This window comes from Gorilla gorilla, chromosome 15 (genome assembly GCF_029281585.2).
Source record: "Gorilla gorilla gorilla isolate KB3781 chromosome 15, NHGRI_mGorGor1-v2.1_pri, whole genome shotgun sequence".
Classification (NCBI taxonomy): Eukaryota; Metazoa; Chordata; class Mammalia; order Primates; family Hominidae; genus Gorilla; species Gorilla gorilla.
In genome coordinates this window covers 93,640,113-93,658,082 of record NC_073239.2, presented here as the reverse complement: position 1 = coordinate 93,658,082, position 17,970 = coordinate 93,640,113, and the positions used below count along the sequence as shown (strand labels likewise).

At 44.0% G+C, this 17,970-nt stretch overlaps 1 protein-coding gene and 1 pseudogene across 11 annotated transcripts in view; both read left to right on the top strand.

Annotated features, from left to right (window-relative positions):
* Nucleotides 1–15,275, top strand: part of ANGEL1 (angel homolog 1) — a 39,107-nt gene extending 23,832 nt beyond the window's left edge. For 9 of the 11 annotated variants that reach the window (XM_055361049.2, XM_031001663.3, XM_063698049.1 and 6 more), the window contains 3 exons: nucleotides 10,070–10,139; nucleotides 10,660–10,823; nucleotides 12,045–14,187. In XM_055361049.2, the coding sequence (XP_055217024.1) occupies nucleotides 10,070–10,139; nucleotides 10,660–10,823; nucleotides 12,045–12,205 (395 nt within the window). In that variant the 3' untranslated portion in view covers nucleotides 12,206–14,187. Of the gene's footprint in view, nucleotides 1–10,069; nucleotides 10,140–10,659; nucleotides 10,824–12,044; nucleotides 14,188–14,838 lie in introns of those variants that run through there. The other 2 variants (XM_055361051.2, XM_055361050.2) reach the window with 1 other exon arrangement.
* Nucleotides 13,086–14,187, top strand: LOC129526757 (uncharacterized; annotated as a pseudogene).
* Nucleotides 15,276–17,970: the final 2,695 nt, after the last annotated feature.

Here is a 17,970-nt window from a genome sequence, read left to right as displayed (position 1 = left end):
GCTGCAGTGACCCATGTTCATACCATTGCACTCCAGCTTGGGTGACAGAGTGAGACTGTGTCTCAAAAAAAAAAAAAAAGAAAAGAAAGAAAAGAAAAGATGTAGGAGAATTAATACTAAGACATTCCAGTGAGGTTCCTAGAAGTCAAAGATGAAAGAATCTTTTGGGCAGTTAAAAGATTGAGGTACTTTGAAGCCTAACGGTGATGAGGTTGACCTCAGACTTTTTTTTTGAGACAAAGTCTTGCTTTGTCATCCAGACTGGAGTGCAGTGGTGTGATTGTGCCTCACTGCAACATCTGCCTCCTGGGTTCGAGTAATTCTCCTGCCTCAGCCTCCCCAATAGCTGGGGCTCTGGGCATGCACTAGCATGCACAGCTAATTTTTTTGTATTTTTAGTAGAGACGGGGTTTCACCATGTTGGCTGGGCTGGTCTCAAACTCCTGACCTCAGGAGATCTGCCCACCTCATCCTCCCAAAGTGCTGGGATTACAGGTGTGAGCCAGTGCACTCGGAAGACTTCGGACTTCTTAATATTGACATCCAACTCTAGAAGACAGTGGATTAAGGTTTCTAGGAAAGGATATATAGTTCAAGAATATTATACTCAACTAACAACATTTCTTCAAGAAACTGCTAGAGGAGTAACTGAAGGCAAACAAGCAATGGCTGGGAAAACTATAGTAAAAGGACTGCTGATGAACACTGAATTTATTCTCTTCTTGTAAGAATTTAACTTGAATTGGCATTTTGCACAGAGCAACAAATGTGTCAGTGGCCCAGTTTATTTTAATTGCAAAGTCAAAGTATTATTACAGCTATGGCAATAGCAATAGTGATAACAATGATGGCCACCCTGTATTGAGTGAACCAGCAGGTAGCAGGAACTGGGTTAAGTAAATTCTGTGTCAGTCAGGTTCAGCCAGGGGAGCCGTAGCTCAGTGATTTAGGATTATAAAAACAGTAACAGGATCTCACTTAGATAATTTCATAGTAAGAATAGGTTATTTAAATCAGTGATGTACTTGAATGAAACATAAAATAAATAGTAACAAAATTAAACCAAGAACCTTTAAAATATATACTGACAATCACTTTGTAGGTAGAAAAGACTCATTCTATAGGGGCAAAATAGCCAGTTCACCAGCGGTGCAAAATAACAGTATTTTCAAAATTGAGATTAGATTTGGGTAAACATACTTATTCTCCACATAGTTTGAATGTACCCTTCTATTTGTTCAATGCTCCTACCCAGGGCTGAACAGGTTCTTGATGAATCTCAAATCTAAATTTTTTTTTTTTTTTTTTTTCATGACAGAGTCTCACTGTTTCACCCAGGCTGGAGTGCAGTGGTACAGTCATGGCTCACTGTGTAGCCTTGATCTCCTAGGCTCGTGTGATCCTCCCACCTCAAGCTTCCGAGTAGCTGGGACTATAGGCACATGATACCATGCCCAGCTAATTTTTGTATTTTGTAGAGACTGGGTTTCACCATCTTGCCCAGGCTGGTCCCGAACTCTTGAGCTCAAGCCATCCTCCCGGCTCGACCTCTCAAAGTGCTAGGATTACAGGAGTGAGCCACCATGCCCAGCCAACTATCTTTATTTTAAAAGGGCCATGAATGGGCTGGGCGCGGTGGCTCACGCCTGTAATCCCAGCACTTTGGGAGGCTGAGGCGGGCGGATCATGAGGTCAGGAGATCGAGACCATCTTGGCTAACACGGGGAAACCCCGTCTCTACTAAAAATACAAAAGATTAGCCAGGCGTGGTGGCGGGCGCCTGTAGTCCCAGCTACTCGGGAGGCTGAGGCAGGAGAATGGTGTGAACGCGGGAGGCAGAGCTTGCAGTGAGCCGAGATTACACCGCTGTACTCCAGCCTGGGTGACAGAGCAAGACTGTGTCTCAAAAAAAAAAAAAAAAAAGGAGGCCATGAATGGAGTACAACGAGATCTTAGTGTGTGAGTTCATTTTTCTAGAGGCTCTGATTAGATATGCTAACAATATTTCCAGTTCAGTACCAGAATCATCCAACCCAACTGTGCATTTCAAAACATGACAACTTAACTGTGACACTAGCTTGAATGGGGAGCCTCTGAGTACAAAGGAAGATTCAGTGCTAGGTAGTGATGGTTTGATTTTCTCATAAGCTGACATTGCATTGTACTGGAGCATTCTGTGCCATCCAATGTGTATAATAAAATACATTGTGATTCTTACTATTTCCAACTCCCTTTGTTTTTTTTTTTTTTTTGAGACGGAGTCTCACTCTATCACTCAGGCTAGAGTGCCGTGACACAGTCTTGGCTTACTGCAACCTTTGCCCCCGGGTTCAGGCAATTCTCGTGCCTCAGCCTCCCCAGTAGCTGGGATTACAGGCATGCGACACCATGCCCAGCTAGTTTTTGTATTTTTAGTAGAAACGGGGTTTCACCACATTGTCCAGGCTGGTCTTGAACTCCTGGCCTCAAATGATCCACCCACCTCGGCCTCCCAAAGTGCTGGGATTACAGGTGTGAACCACCAGGCCCAGCTCCCAACCCCCTTTGTAATGGAATAATTTGTAAAAAGCGTATTTAATTTTTAAGTCTCCCTCATTGTCAACATTTCTATTATAAATGATTTCTTTTTTCCAGTATGGTTCTTAAAGATATTGTCTTAGTCCATTTGGGCTGCTGTAACAAAATACCATAAACTAGATAGCTTTTAAACAATAGAAATTTATTTCTCATGGTTCTGGAGGCCAGGAAGTTGAAGATCAAGGCACTGGCAGAAGCTGGGTACAGTGGTTCACACCTGTAATCCCAGCACTTTGGAAGGCTGAGGTGGAAGGATTACTTGAGGCCAGGAGTTTGAGACCAGCCTGAGCAACACAGCAAAACCCCATCTCTACAGAAAATTCAAAAAGATTAGCTGGGCATGGTGGCATGCGACTGTAGCCTTAGCTACTCAGGAGGCTGAGGTGGGAGGATCACTTGAGCCCAGAAGTTTGAAGTTACAGTGAGTTATGATTGCCCTACTGCACTCCCGCCTAGGCAACAGAGACCCTGTCTTTAAAAAAAAAAAACAAAAAAAGGCACTGGCAAATTTAGTGTCTGGTGAGGGCCTGGTTCCTGGTTCATGAGCATCATCTTCTCAATGGTAGAAGAGGAAGAGGAAAGGGGTCTCTTTTGGGCATCTTTTATAAGAGCACTAATCCTATCCATGAGGACTCCACACTCGTGACCTAATCACCTCCCAAGGTGCCACTTCATCACCGTGGGGGTTAGGATTTCAACATGTGAATTTGGTTGTGGGGACACAAACATTTAGACCATAGCAGACATTAAAAGGAATTACTGTGTTTTCTTTCTCATAGACACTGGCACATTACACTGAATCTTGGGGCTTTAAGTCTTTTAACAAGTAAGAGCAAACCATGTGCACAATTTAGCACATTACAGAAAAGGCAATTGCTAATGGGCGAGTTTTGTAAACTCCTAGTTAACAAACTGACCGGAAGGTCACACAGTCACACAGCAAAGGCTAAGGCTATCTGGTCAGTTTTCTTTCACACAGTCACACAGCAAAGGCTAAGGCTATCTGATCAGTTTTCTTTTTTTTTCGAGATGGAGTCTCACTCTATCACCCGGGCTGGAGTGCACTGGCGCAATCTCAGCTCACTGCAATCTCTGTCTCCTGGATTCAAGTGATTCTCCTGCCTCAGCCTCCTGAGTAGCTGGGATTACAGGTGCGTGCCACCACACCCAGCTAATTTTTTGTAGTCTTAGTAGAGATAGGGTTTCACCATGTTGGCCAGGCTGGTCTTGAATCCTGGCCTCAAGTGATCCCCCGGCTTCGGCCTCCCAAAGTGCTAGGATTACAGGTGTGAGCCACTGTGTCTGGCCTATCTGGTCAGTTTTCTAAGCAGAAAAGTTCTTTTTAGCTTGTTTGTTTTTTAACAAGCCTACAGCTAACATCATAAAGAGCAGGAAAGTCCTAAATCCAGCTTCTCAACTTGCTGTTGTGTGATACAACTGAGGATCCTCTTCCCAAGTACTTGCAGAGGAACTTGCATGCGTGGCTGCTACTATTGCTGAATGGGCCCAGGAAGAGGCTGTAGCTCATGTAGAGGTAGCAGCTTATGTGACCTGGAGCAGAGTAGGTGGAAGCCTTGAGTCCTGTATAACTGCCAGAGCAGTGCTGTTTGTTCACAGTGCTGCATGGTAAGAATGGTGTCTAGGGAAATCATGTTTAAGATCCTGCAGGTCACTGTGTTTTATGTGTGTGTGTGTGGCATATTGTAATGACAAAGGATGTAACTCAAAGATACTAGTGTTAAAAATGTTTATGCTCCAAATAACATTGCATCAACAATCACAAAGTGAAACCATAGGCTGTAACATGGAGTAATAGACAATAACTAAAGGTAGAAGGCTTTAATTGATCTTTCTGAGTCTGCAACAGATCAAGTAGACAAAAGATGACTAAGAATATAGAATAACTAAGTAACATGTCAGATGATAAATCTGATTCATATATATCAAACACCGAACATTGACAGCAGAGAGGACATTTTCTTTTTAAGTATTCATAGGAAATTCTTAGGAATTGATCGTATGTTAGATCATAAAGCACATGCAATAAACATATAAGTTAAAAGTGAAAAGCTGGGCACAGTGGCTCATGCCTGTGATCCAGAACTTTGGGAGACTGAGGCAAGTGATTCCCTTGAGTCCTGGAGTTCGAAATAAGCCTGTGCAATGTGGCAAAACCCTGTCTCTACACAAAATGGAAAAATAGAAAAATTAGCCTGGCGTAGTGGCATGTGCCTATACTCCCAGCTACCGAGAGGCTAAGGTAAAAGGATAACTTGAGCCCGGAAGGTCAAGGCTGCAGTGAGCTGTGATCACACCCCTGCCTGAGTGACAGAGTGAGACCCTATCTCAAAAAAAAAAAAAAGAAAAAAAAAATGCTATGAACTGGACATTTAAAAAACTTTTTGATCAAAGAGGAAAATTTAAACTGAAATTGCGGAATATCTAGAAAATAACAATAATGAAAATACCATTATATTTGTTGGTTATAGCTAAAATGGTGTTCAAGAAAAAATTCATAGAATTACATAAAATATTTAGAATCATAGAATTATATTAATAGATATGAAGGGATGAAAGTGAGTTAAGCACCCAATTCAAGAAATTAGAAAAAAGAAAGAAACTGAAAGAAAGCAAAAGGAAAGAAGATTCAAATGGAAATAATTTTAAAAACAGAAAAATGGAAGAACTCATACATTCTTAAGAGTTGGTTGCCTGGATGAAAAATAGCTGTCGATTAAAGAAGCTCATTAGCTAACCTATGTAAGTGGGAAAAGAGCAGGAACAAGCATCCAGATGCAGCGGAATCAAGAATCACAAGGGTTTTTTGTTGTTGTTGTTTTTGCTCAACTAAGTGCAAAAGAAATGGAAAATTTGGATGGCATATAAATGTAATTTACTAAAACTGATTCCCATGGAGATTGTCTAAGTAGACTAATGACCATGGGGTGAAAAATAATAGGAAAAGTTCTCAGAGATATAGTCCCTCAGAAACACCAGGCTCAGATTGACAGGGAATGTCCTCAAACCTTTAAAAAACATATATTTCCATTATTGTTTAAATTGTTACAAAGCACAGAGAGAGAAAGGGGCCAGGTTATTTTTATGAAACAAGTATAATATTGACACTGACACCTGACAGTAAACACACAGAAAGAGAAAACTACAGACTCTAATGTTCTCCACCTATGAATATTGATGCAAAAAATTTTGAATAGAAGATCAGGAAACAAAATCTAGCAGCATATTGAAAGACTAATATACCATAGACCAACTGAAGTTTATTAGAAGTATAGGGATAGTTCAATATTGAGATATCTATTAATATAATTTTATATATATGTGAAATCTAAAATACATGAAACCTGTGCCATCCTCTGTATAGATGTTGAAGAGACATCTGTTAACATTCAACATCTATTCTAGATTCTTTTAAAACGAACCCTCTTAAGAAAAAAATGGATAATTTTGTACACCATTGAAATGTATTTATTTCAACTCCAAACAGCATCTTGATTAAAGAAAAAAATTCTAATAGCATTCCTGTTAAAGTTAGGAACAAGACAAGGACAAGACTATCATAATTTAACTGTGTTTGGAGATACCAGCCAACAGAATTAGAAGTAGAAAATAGAAATATAGCAAAATAGAAGTATAAAAATGGAAAGGAGGGGGTAAATTATTACTTGCTGATGATATTATTTTATAACTGGTAATCCAAGAGAATAAACTAAGCAGCATTAAGCATTAAGATAATTCTGGAAGGTAGATAGGTACAAAATTAACGTGCAGAACTTAGTAGTGTTCCTATATAGAAATACATGTTTATTAAAAGATATAATGAAAAAAATACACTGTGTAAGAGCAACAAAAAGAAAAAATATAGAAATAAATCTAACAGGAAGAATATAAGGCATATAAAAGGGCATTCCTTTTTTTTTTTTTTTTTTGAGATGGAGTCTCGCTCCGTTGCCCACGCTGGAGTGCAGTGGCATGATCTCGGCTCACTGCAACCTCTGCCTCCCATGTTCAAGCGATTCTTCTGCCTCAGCCTCCCGAGTAGCTGGGATTACAGGCACCCACCACCACGCCTGGCTGATTTTTTGTATTTTTAGTAGAGACGGGGTTTCACCGTATTAGCCAGGATGGTCTCGATCTCCTGACCTCATGATGCGTCCGCCCCAGCCTCCCAAAGTGCTGGGATTACAGGCGTGAGCCACTGCGCCTGGCCTAAAGGGGTATTGCATTTCATCTAAATTACCAGATACATTGGCGTGAAGTTGTTCGTAACATTCCCGTATCCTTTTTTTTGAACAGCTTTATTGAGATGAAATTCACATGTCATAAAATCCACCCATTTTAAGTGTATAATTAATTGGCTTTTAGTATATTCCAGGTTGTGTGACCATCACTATGATCTAATTTTAGAACATTTTCATCACCCACAAAAGAAACCTTACACCCATGAGTCACTTTCCATTTACTTCTCCCCTTGTCAAAAATCAATTGACCATAGATGTATGGATTTCTGGACTCTCAGTTCTGTTCCCTTCCTGTCTGTATCTGTCCTTATGCCAGAACCACACTGTCTTGGTTACTATAGTTTTGTATATAGTAGTCCGCCTTCTCAGTGATTTTGCCTTCCTTGGTTTCAGTTACCCCTGGTTAACTGAGGTTCAAAAACATTAAGATACTTTGAGGGAGAGAGAGACCACATTCACATACCTTATTACAATATATTGTTATAATTTTTCTATTTTATTATTGTTAATCTTTTACTGTACATAATTTATAAAGTCAGCTTTATCATAGGTATGTTTAGGAAAAAAACAGTATATTTAGGATTTGGTAGTATCCATTGTTTCAGGCATCCGCTGGGGGTCTCGGTATGTATCCCCCATGGATAAGATAGATTACTGTACTTTTGAAATAAGGACGAGTAAGTCCTCTGACTTTGTTGTTTTTAAGATGATTTTTGTCTCTTCTGGGTCTCTTGCATTCCCGTATGAAATTTAGGATCATCATATCCATGTCTGCAAAAAAAGACAAAAAAAAAAACAAACCAAAAAACCAGTTGGGATTTTGATAGGCATCTACAAATCTTTCCTTTCCTTTTTTCCTCCTCCTTTTTCTCCTCCTCTCCCCTTTCCTCCCTCATCTTCCTTCCCCTCCCCTCCTCCTCCTCCTCCCCTCTCCTCTTTCCTTTTTTCCCCTCCCCTCCCCTCTCCCCCTCCTCCCCTCCCCCTCCTCCCCTCCCCCTCCTCCCTTCCCCTCCCCTCTCCCCCTCCTCCCCTCCCCCTCCTCCCCTCCCCCTCCTCCCTTCCCCTCCCTTCCCCTCCCCTCCCCTCCTCTCCTCTCCCCTCCTCTCCCCTCTCCCCTCCTCTCCCCTCCTCTCCCCTCTCCCCTCCTCTCCCCTCTCCCCTCCTCTCCCCTCTCCCCTCCTCTCCCCTCTCCCCTCCTCTCCCCTCTCCCCTCCTCTCCCCTCTTCTCTTTCCCCTCTCCTCTTTCCCGTCTCCCCTTTCCTTTCCTTCTTTCCTTTCTGTGACAGGGACTCAGTCTGTTGCCTAGGGAAGTATTGCCATTTTAACAATATTGTCTTATGGCCAATGAACATGGGCTGGTTTTCCTTATTTAGATCTTTAGTTTCTTTCCAAGTTTTGTAATTTTTAGTGTGCCTACACTATTTTTATTAAATTTTTCCTAATTATTTCATTTTTGATGCTATTGTAGATGGAATTTTCTTTATTTCATATTTGGATTGTTCATTGCTAGTGTATAGAAGTATTTTTGTGTATTGATCGTGTACCTGCAATCTTGCTGAATTCATTTATTAGTTCTAATAGTTTCTTAGTGGATTTCTTAGGATTTTCTCTATATAAGATCATGTCATCTTGCAAATAGAAATAGTATTCCTTCTACTCCAATCTGGATACCTTTTATTTCTTTTTCTTTCATAATTACTCTGACTAAAACTTTTGGTACAATGTCAAATAGAAGTAGTGAGAACAGACACCCTTTCCTTGTTCCTGATCTTAGGGGTAAAGCTTTCAGTCTTTCACCATTAAGTATGATATTAGCTGTGAGTTTTTCATAGATTCTCTTTATCAGATTGAGAAAGTTTTCTTCTATTCCTAGTTTTTTGAGTGTTTTTAACTCATGAAAGGGTGTTGGAGTGTGTCAAATGTTTTTCTTCTGTCTGTTTAGATAATCCTGTGGCTTTTTTTTAAACTTAAGTATTCTATTGTGACATATCACATTATATGATTTTTCAGATGTTAAACCATGCTTACATTCCTAGGATAAATCTTATTTGGTCATAGTATACAATTTTATATTTTGCTGGATTTGGTTTGCTGATATTTTATTGAGGAATTTTGCATCTGTATTCATAAGGGATATTGGTCTATAGTTTTTGTTGTGACATTTTATCTACTTTTGATGTCAGAGTAATGCCTCGTAGAATGAGTTGAGAAGTGTCTCCTTTTTTTTTGGAAGTGTTTGTGAAGGATTTGTATGAATTCCTCTTGAAATGTTTGCTGGAATTCACCAGTGAAGCCATTGAGCCTGGTGTTTTCTTTGCGGGATGTTTTAAAATTACAGATTCAAACTCTTTATTTATTATAGGCCTATTCAGATTTTCAGTTTTTTCTTGAGTTATTTTGCATAGTTTGTGTCTTTCTAGGAATTTTTCAATTTTATATAAGTTATCCAATTTGTTGGTATCCAGTTATTTATAGCATTCACTTATAGTAATATTTTATTTCTAAATGGTTGGTGGTTATGGCCCCTCTTTCATTTCTGATTTTAGTAATTTGAGTATTCTGTTTTCTTGGTCTAGCTAAGGGCTTGTCACTGTTGTTGCTGATCCTTATTATCCTGTTAATGTTGGTAGGATCTGTACTAATGTCCCTTCTTTCTTTCCTGATATTGGTAATTTGTATCTTCCTTTTTTTAACATTCGTGTGTATGATATGTATGTGTGTGTGTGTGCTTATAGATGTATACATATATGTAATATGTATGTATATATACATGTATGCATATATACATAGACACACACAATGGATGGTATGTAATAGAAAGTCTTTGAAGGAATATACCAGGAATTTGGTAACATTGGTGGCTTCTGGAGAGGGGAATTGAGTGGCAGAGGAGGACAAGTGAGAGGGAAACTTCACTGATACTTTTTGCTACATTTTGATTTTGTACCATGTGACTATATGACTTATTTTTTTTTAATCAAATTAAAGAAAAACAAAGGTGAGGAGCCACAGAAGACAATGTCTGTGTTAGATGCCCTACATCTGCTTTCTGAGGTTCTTGACTTTGGTTTATGGTCATCTTCTCCTCCTCACTGTTTCTCTCTCCCTTTCTCCTTCTGGATCCTTCTGAAGCAATCCAGTCAAGGATCTGAGAGGGATTTTAGGGTGAAAGGTTCCGATCCTGCTTCACTGTCTGTGGATGAGAAAATGTTTTTCTCTCTGGTCCTCTGCAGAGCGACCTGCGGGTTGGGCTGAGTCTGTCCTTGAGGAAGATACATCGGAGCTTGAGCCTGCCTTCTCCAGGTAACCTTCTCCAGTTCTCTTCTGTTTTCAATCCAGCCCTTGCTAGGTGTAAGAGAGAGATTCCCATTGGTTGTCCTGAGGTTGACTTGGGGGAGCACTTTTTGATAAGCTCTTTTTCCCCTAATATCTGCTAAGCTTATAGAGGTTTATGTAGGTATGCAGAAGCCAGAGGTGACCCACCCATGTTCCTGCAGGTGAAAAGGCTATGTACTCTTTCCTCAGAGGGTAAAGCCTCACAGAAGAGGCCTGGGCCCCAGACAGGGGTACATTGGGGATACTTTACCAGGTAACAAGCAGATAGTGGGGGATAAGGAGTGTTAGGGAGTCTCAGTACAAATGTGTGTTTCTAGGCTAATTTTAGCTAAGACTGCCAGCCCCTTCTTAGCATGGGGAGGATTGGCTGAGATTGAGTCATTTGAGATCATCCTTTTAAAAAATCTTCATAAAACCCACAGAAAAAGTGATCTAGGGAAAATTTAGTAATTTTTGTTAACTAATGTTTCCCCCTTCATCCCTGTAGGACTGTAGGTACCATCCAGCACTGCCTCCACCTGACGTCAGTATATACCCACTTCCTGCCCCAGCGTGGCCGCCCAGAGGTCACTACAATGCCATTGGGTCTTGGAATGACAGTAGATTACATCTTCTTCTCAGCTGAGTCCTGTGAGAATGGGAACAGAACTGGTAAGCCTGATGGATCCTGGGTTCCTCCACCCCCAGGTCCCTGGGAACAGCTAATGGTAGGTCAGGCATTTGGTAGCATGTCTTCGGCTGCTGGGATTTAACCAGCAAAGGAGCAGATTTCATACCTCCCTTGCACTGGTCATCCTTATCATTCTCCCCATAGGCCACTTGTCTGCCTTGTCTCTTTTTACCCTTGCCGCATTAAAGAGAGGGGGGTAGGACAGTCACTCCCAATCCCCATTTTAGAGGTAAAAATAGAGATCTAGGAATTGGTTGAGTTTGTTTAAAGACAGCCACTGAATGGGGGACTTGGTTAGGTTAGAGACCTTATTTTCTGTCTCCTCTCCCCATACCAGTGGGCACAGTATAGCAGTCTCCCAGCCCCATGCCTGTATTGTGTAAAGAATGTTTCTTTTTGGCCAGGCATGTGTATTACTGTTATGGCCAGGCACGTGTATTACTGGTTCACACCGGTAATCCCAGCACTCTGGGAGGCCGAGGTGGGTAGATCACTTGAGGTTAGGAGTGAGACCAGCCTGGCCACATGATGAAACCCCGTCTCTACTAAAAATACAAAAAATTAGCCGGGTGTGGTGACGGTGCCTGTAATCCCAGCTACTTGGGAGGCTGAGGCAGGAGAATCGCTTGAACTCGGGAGGCAGAGGTTACAGTGAGCCGAGATCGTGCCACTGCACTCCAGCCTGGGCAACAAGCGTAAAACTCTGTCTTAAAAAAAAAAAAAAAAGTTAGCCAGGCATGGTGGTGGGTACCTATAATCCCAGCTACTCAGGAGGCTGAGGCAGGAGAATCGCTTGAACCCGGGGGTCGGAGGTTGCAGTGAGCTGAGATTGCGCCACTGCACTCCAGCCTGGGCAACGAAGTAAGACTCCATCTAAAAAAAAAAAAAAAAAAAAATCAGATTTTATATAGAAAAGCTGGATCTCTAGCTTCTCTTGGAAAATCAAAAGATCTTCTAATGGTGGGCTCTCCAGCTTGCCCCAGTCCCCCGGAACTCACCTGTCTTTATTCGTTGATGATATTATGGAGTATCTCTGAGAGAATGGGGCCTCCTCAGCCAGATGCTGCAAGAGGAGGTGAGGGGCAGTGGGCAGCCAACGGGATGCAGCCTGCAGAAGGCGTTCCCAAAGGACTCTGCCACTGCCTGCCCATGCAGTGTGGCTGCGGCTGCTTTTACCCATTGGCTTCTGCTTTGTGCCCCAGATCACAGGCTGTATCGAGATGGAACTCTCAAGCTCCTGGGTCGTCTCTCCCTTCTCTCTGAAGAGATTCTCTGGGCTGCCAATGGCTTACCCAACCCCTTCTGCTCTTCAGACCACCTCTGCCTGCTAGCCAGCTTCGGGATGGAAGTCACCGCCCCATGACAGGGCTCCCAGGGGAAGAGAGCTTCTCTTCCAGAAGAGCTCACTGGATCAGAGACTGTGGAAAAATCCCATGCATCTAGAAACTTAGATCCAAGAAACTTACATCCCCTCCCTTCCCCCTCCTTGTTCCCTTTTTCCCATGGTTAGATTTTCTCCAGGCCTGGCTGCGTTTTCTGCCTGTGGTCCTTGCCCCACCCCAGCCTCTTCCTAATCCTGTGCCACACACTCAGTGGCCCTGGGAGAGGCAGAAGGGGGACTCCCCCTTCCTTCCATGTATCCAGCGCTCCCCCTTGATTTTTAATTACCAGGGTTATGGGAGTTCTTTATTTCATTGGTTATTTGCTTTCAGGCCGTTTCTTGGTATACCTTCTGACCTGACCTTTTCCCTGCCTTCAGGACTTCTGGGCCCAGCCCTCTTGCCAGGCATGCACATGTGAGATATGCATATCATGTATGTGTCCTCTTGGGGTGAGACTTCTGCACAGCCATGCCTGCCTCTGACCAGTCCACTTTTCATGTTGGGGCTGTAGGCCTGGGGCAGGTTCAGAGTCTACCCAAGTACCTATGTATGAGCAGGCAGCAGCAGGGCATGGCCCCATCTCTCCTTTTAGCCTCTGTGTTTCATTAGGCATTCATCCTGCCAACCAGGGCAGGCCCGGCATCTGGGCTCTGGGAACAAATGGGGCCCACATCCTGGAGTGGCAAATTTTGGGGGATGCGCTACCTGTCCCAGCGGGCCCTGTGCCTCCAACCCAGAGCTCCCCACAGACCTGGTGTAATTTCTCAAGGGCCATCCCTTTCCCCAGGCTTCCCTGAGGGAGGCGGAAGTTTGAACCCTTATGTGGGGTTCATTGGGCTAGGGTAGTGGCATGAGGTTTAAAACTATTTAAGGATTAGGAGGAGAAAGAGTCTTCAGGAAACTCTTGTTTCACTGGACTCTGCAGCCTGCAGAACTGGGGCAAGGGTAGGAGTTCCAGTAGGGGAAGGAGCAGGTAGACTGCAGCTGCCTCAGCTGGGACTGAAGACCTAAGCTGATTCTCTTTCCTCTCCACTCCTAAGAAGCAATTTTCTGTTCCTCTCCTTCCACCACTTTTTACTTTCTGCTATCTCCCATCTCCCGCTTCCCTTCCATTTCCTTTCTAGAAAACCCTGGTATTTAGCTCAGGCCAAACTGCCTCAGCAGAAAGGTGGCCTTGGACAAAACTGGTCCAAGAATTTGAAGTGGCAGTACTTGCGGATTGGCTCTGTCCAGCAAGGCCTCAGCTGCTTGTTGCGTCTGCTTTCCCTCCCCTAACAGAAGGGTACCCTGGCTTATTCAGGGGACTCCTTAGTCCACACTGTGTCACCTGCATGCCTTAATCTTTCATTGCTGGGGTGTGGCCTTGGGAGATCCTGGGCCAGCCCCTCCACACATCTCCCTAAATCAGAGTGGCTGCTGGCCCTGGTAGATTTGACTTGCTCTTGCCTCACTCGACCTCCAGAGTGGGACTGAAGACAGTGGTCAGGAGACTTGAGTTCGGGACAGTGAGCCAGGGGTTAAGGTTCTTTCCTTTTTTTGAAAGCCAAAGACCCAGTTTGCATTGTGCTGCTGCATTCATGGTTAGAAGCTTTCCATGCCTAGGTTCTAGGGAATTTATTTTTCTATGTGTATATATTTTCAAACTTTGTTTCCTGGGTACTGGGCATGTGCCTGTCTGAGCCCCAGGTCTGTCTACACCCCACCATTCATTCTGTCTGTCTGTCCCCTGGACACTGCCTAAAAGGGTCTCAAGACAGTGCCCTGTGGGTTCCTAGGACTAGGGCCCATCACTGTTCTCTTCTGCTGGGAAATGCAGCTTTAAAATGGCTAACCACAGCAGAGGGCAGGTGCTTGATAGATTATCTTTTCCTTGCTTTCTTGTTTCTGTTTTGAAAATGAAATGGGGTTTTAAATTGTTATTTAAACTCTTTTTCCAAATAAAGGTTTACCTTTTTTCCCCCCAGTGTTGGTCATTTTATTAGGATCCTGAAGGGATTAGGTCCTTGAGAGAGGGCCTGAAGAATGAGGTGGGCAGAGGAAGAGACTAAGGAGCTTTTGATCTTGGGGTGGGGTCTCAAGACATGAATCTAGATTGAGAAATGTGTTGTAAGATCTCCCTCTATTAGCTGAGGTAAATTCCCACTGCTGTGAGGCCTGGGAGGAACAGGGCTTGAGTGAAGCCTCCTGCCTTGACACTGTTGGGGTACAGCTTTCTTCTGTCCTTCCCAAGTGAGAGAATGATTCTTTGGACTGCTTTTCATTCTTCCTCCATCTGCTCCCCCCATGCCTCCTCCTAGTATCTTCTGCACTTCAGGAGGGTCTGTGCGAAGTGGGATAAGATGTGTGTTTTCCTGGTTAAAGCTGTGGCAGCTGCATGAGACATGATGCGGGTGGCACATGCCTCTTGCTGAGCATCTATTTCTGATCTCTTTTGCATTCTGGAGCCAGGGCTGAGCAGTGGGCCATCTGTCGCTGGAAAAATGTCTCTTCCTTCCTAGGCCTACCTCTGCTGGTGCTTTTGTCTTCCAACCTCCCTATGCAGTAAGACCAGCCAAGCCCACATGCCCACTGGGAGCCCTGAAACCAGATCTGGTTTTCTGTCTTACCTGAACAGGTTCCCAGAACCCACACCAGGCCTCTGAATCAGTCTCTGAGAATCTGATTGATTTAAAGCCACTTGGTTGCTTCCATTGCACTACCTGGGTTGCGATCCCCTCACTTGATTTAGTAAAAAGAAAACTTAGCGGCCGGGTGTGGTGGCTCATGCCTGTAATCCCAGCACTTTGGGAGGCTGAGGCGGGTGGATCACCTGAGGTCGGGAGTTCCAGACCAACCTGACCAACATGAAGAAATCCCGTCTCTACTAAAAATACAAAATTAGCCGGGCGTGATGGCGCATGCCTGTAATCCCAGCTACTTGGAGGCTGAGGCAGGAGAATTGCTTGAACCTGGGAAGCGGAGGTTGTGGTGAGCCGAGATCATGCCATTGCACTCCAGCCTGGACAACAAGAGTGAAACTCCATCTCAAAAAAAAAAAAAAAGAAAAGAAAAGAAAGAAAACTCAGCTAGGAATTAGAAACATCATTTGTCCTCTTGGCCTGTTCAGCTGGTGACTGTAGGTAAGTTACTTAACCTCTCCGTATTTCAGTTCACATTCCTTGGTGAAATAGAAATTAAAGTTAATAATCACTTCTACTTGTGAAGAATTTTCAGATGTGAAATTGCTTCGTTTGGGCTTTGGCAAGAAAAGGATGCTAAGAATTCCAGAGAATTATTGGTAGGAGATGGGAGTAGATCGTTACCCCAGCCAGGCTGGACAGTTGGGCCCATTGGCTGGGAAGTATTTGAAAGCCCTAAGCTTTGAGGTATATCCCCAAGAACCTCTTCCTGGCAGGGAGGGTTCCTCCTAGTTGCCTCAGTCAGTTAGCATCTCCACAGCACTTCTGTTAAGTTTACACAGTACTTCCACGTCAGCTAGCAAAGACAGTGGCACTGTGTGGGGGCAGTTTAGGTGGTGTTCAGATTCTACCTTTACATCTGAGGAAACAGAAATCCCAGAGGTAGAATTTGAGAATCTCCTTTGGTTTATTTCTTACCACCCCAAGTTTCTCACAAGCCTTTCCAGGATCAGGCAAGACAGGTTATCTTGGAAGGCAGAGACTGGTGGTGGGGGCCTGGGGCTGGGGGAGCTCAGAGGCAGCTTTTAACTAGAGAACAAGAAGGGAAATGGCCGGTCAGGAGGCTGCTGCTTTTTTTGTTTTGTTTTTCTCTCCAGTTCCTGCCCTGTTGTAGCTACTAACTAGAGGAATGTTCTGGTTTTGTTTTTCCTTTTTAAAATTGACATGTGATAGTTGTACGTATTTTGGGGCTGCATATGGTATTTTGATACATGCGTACAAAGTGTAATGACCAGTCAGGATATTTAAGGACATTTATCACCTCAAGCATTTATCTTCTCTTTGTGCTGGGAACATTCCAATTCTTCTAGCTATTTTGAAATATACAATAAATTGTTAACTATAGTCTCCCTACTGTACTATCAAATACTAGAACTTTGTCCTCACCGTATTTTTGTACCACCCACCTGCTCTTCATTCTCCTCCCCTGCCTTTCCCAGCTTCTGGTAACCCCATTCCGCCCTCTATTGGAGGGTTGTATTTTGATTGGCTGCGAAATGCACAGTGTGGCTTCTCTTCTCCCAGGAGTGGGAGGGGCCACCTCTAGGTTCCACCAGGGGGAGCTGCCCTGCAGCCCTGGGCTCCCATCACTCTGGTCCATCCCCTCTCCTCTCCCTCCTGAGCAAATGTGCTAGACAAGACTGTTCCAGGTATGGGCCAGCCAGATGGCAGCATGGTGGTGAGGGTGCAGATCTGCTGGAAGCAAGAGAATGTGGATTTCATGGGTTGTGGAGGGAACTCTGCACTTCTGTCCCATCCCCAGTCAGCTCCTATGACCCTAAGGCCTGAAGCCTCAGCTCGCTGTGGAGAGGAGAACAGAGCCTACACTTAAAATTCTTGGAGGTTTTGTGCTTCCAACAACCAAGTCCTTTCAGGCTCAGGGTTGGAAAAAGTTTGTATATCTGTGTGCACACTGTCATTTGGACGGGGCTCAGAGAGGTGACCTGCCAGCTGACCTGACGTGGCCTCTCCTCATCTTCTGCCAGGCCTCAACAGCTGGTCCCCTCACCTTGCTGGCAGACACTAAGGGTTACAGGCAGCCTGCTTCTGGGCCATTCTGCTTGGTTCTTGGTATGACCGCTTCCTGTCACTACCTCCATGGTAGTGGTCCCAATGCCAGTTCCTGGTAAATGGGGCAGCAGAGCTTCAACCCCTTCATCGTCAGGCCTCTGAGAAGGGCCACCTGCACCCAGAGGTCTAACCCAGTTAGTCACGTGCCTAAATTAGGCAGGTGCGTGCTGTGAGCCTGAGGAATGGGACAGCAGGAAATGAGGTAACCCCTTCCACCCCCAAGCAGGTTGGGTTCTGATCCTCCAGGAGTCTGCAATGACATTTCCTTCTGCTTTCTAAGAAAATGTCCTGTGTCCACAAAGAGCCTACCTGACTCATTACGTAGATTCTCACCCCAGCACTTACTTACCCAGCCCCTCATTTGTACAAGAGCAGGCCAGGGGCCCCACTGTGTATGAACCTGTCTTGTTGAAGCCTGAGGCCCTTTACTTGGTATCATATTAGCTGGACTTAAATATGAAAATTACAACACTGCGTCTATGAAAGGGTGTGCAATGCAAGGTATTCATAAATTCTGGTTACTTTGAAGTGCTTTTTTTGGGTAATGCTTTAGCTGGATTTAAAGGAGCCTGTAACAAAACTGCCTCCATTTACTGGTGTACAGTCCCAGATGTCTATGGATTCCTGCAGGTCACCTCTCCTTTTCCCGCTGCCATGCCTCCTCCTCCCCCGGTCACTACCACACCACTGAAAATGAGGGGTTCTTGGCGGTGCGAAGCTACACTTCTAGCCACGATCTTGTGGGGACTGGCTGGGATGAAAAGTAAGAAATACACTGTTTCCTCTCTCACAGGTCTGGGTTTTACCCTTAAGCTGAATGAAAGGAGAGCTGAGACAAGGGCAGGAAGGGTTATGGGTGAAATATGCTGTGAAATCCAAAAGATATTTTCTGTGCAAGTCTGGTTTCAACTGTTTGGGCTTGTCTGAAAGTGTGGGAAGAGGTCCAGAGCTGGAGGGACAACAGAGAGGAAGAATGGGGGGTGATGGATGGGACCCGG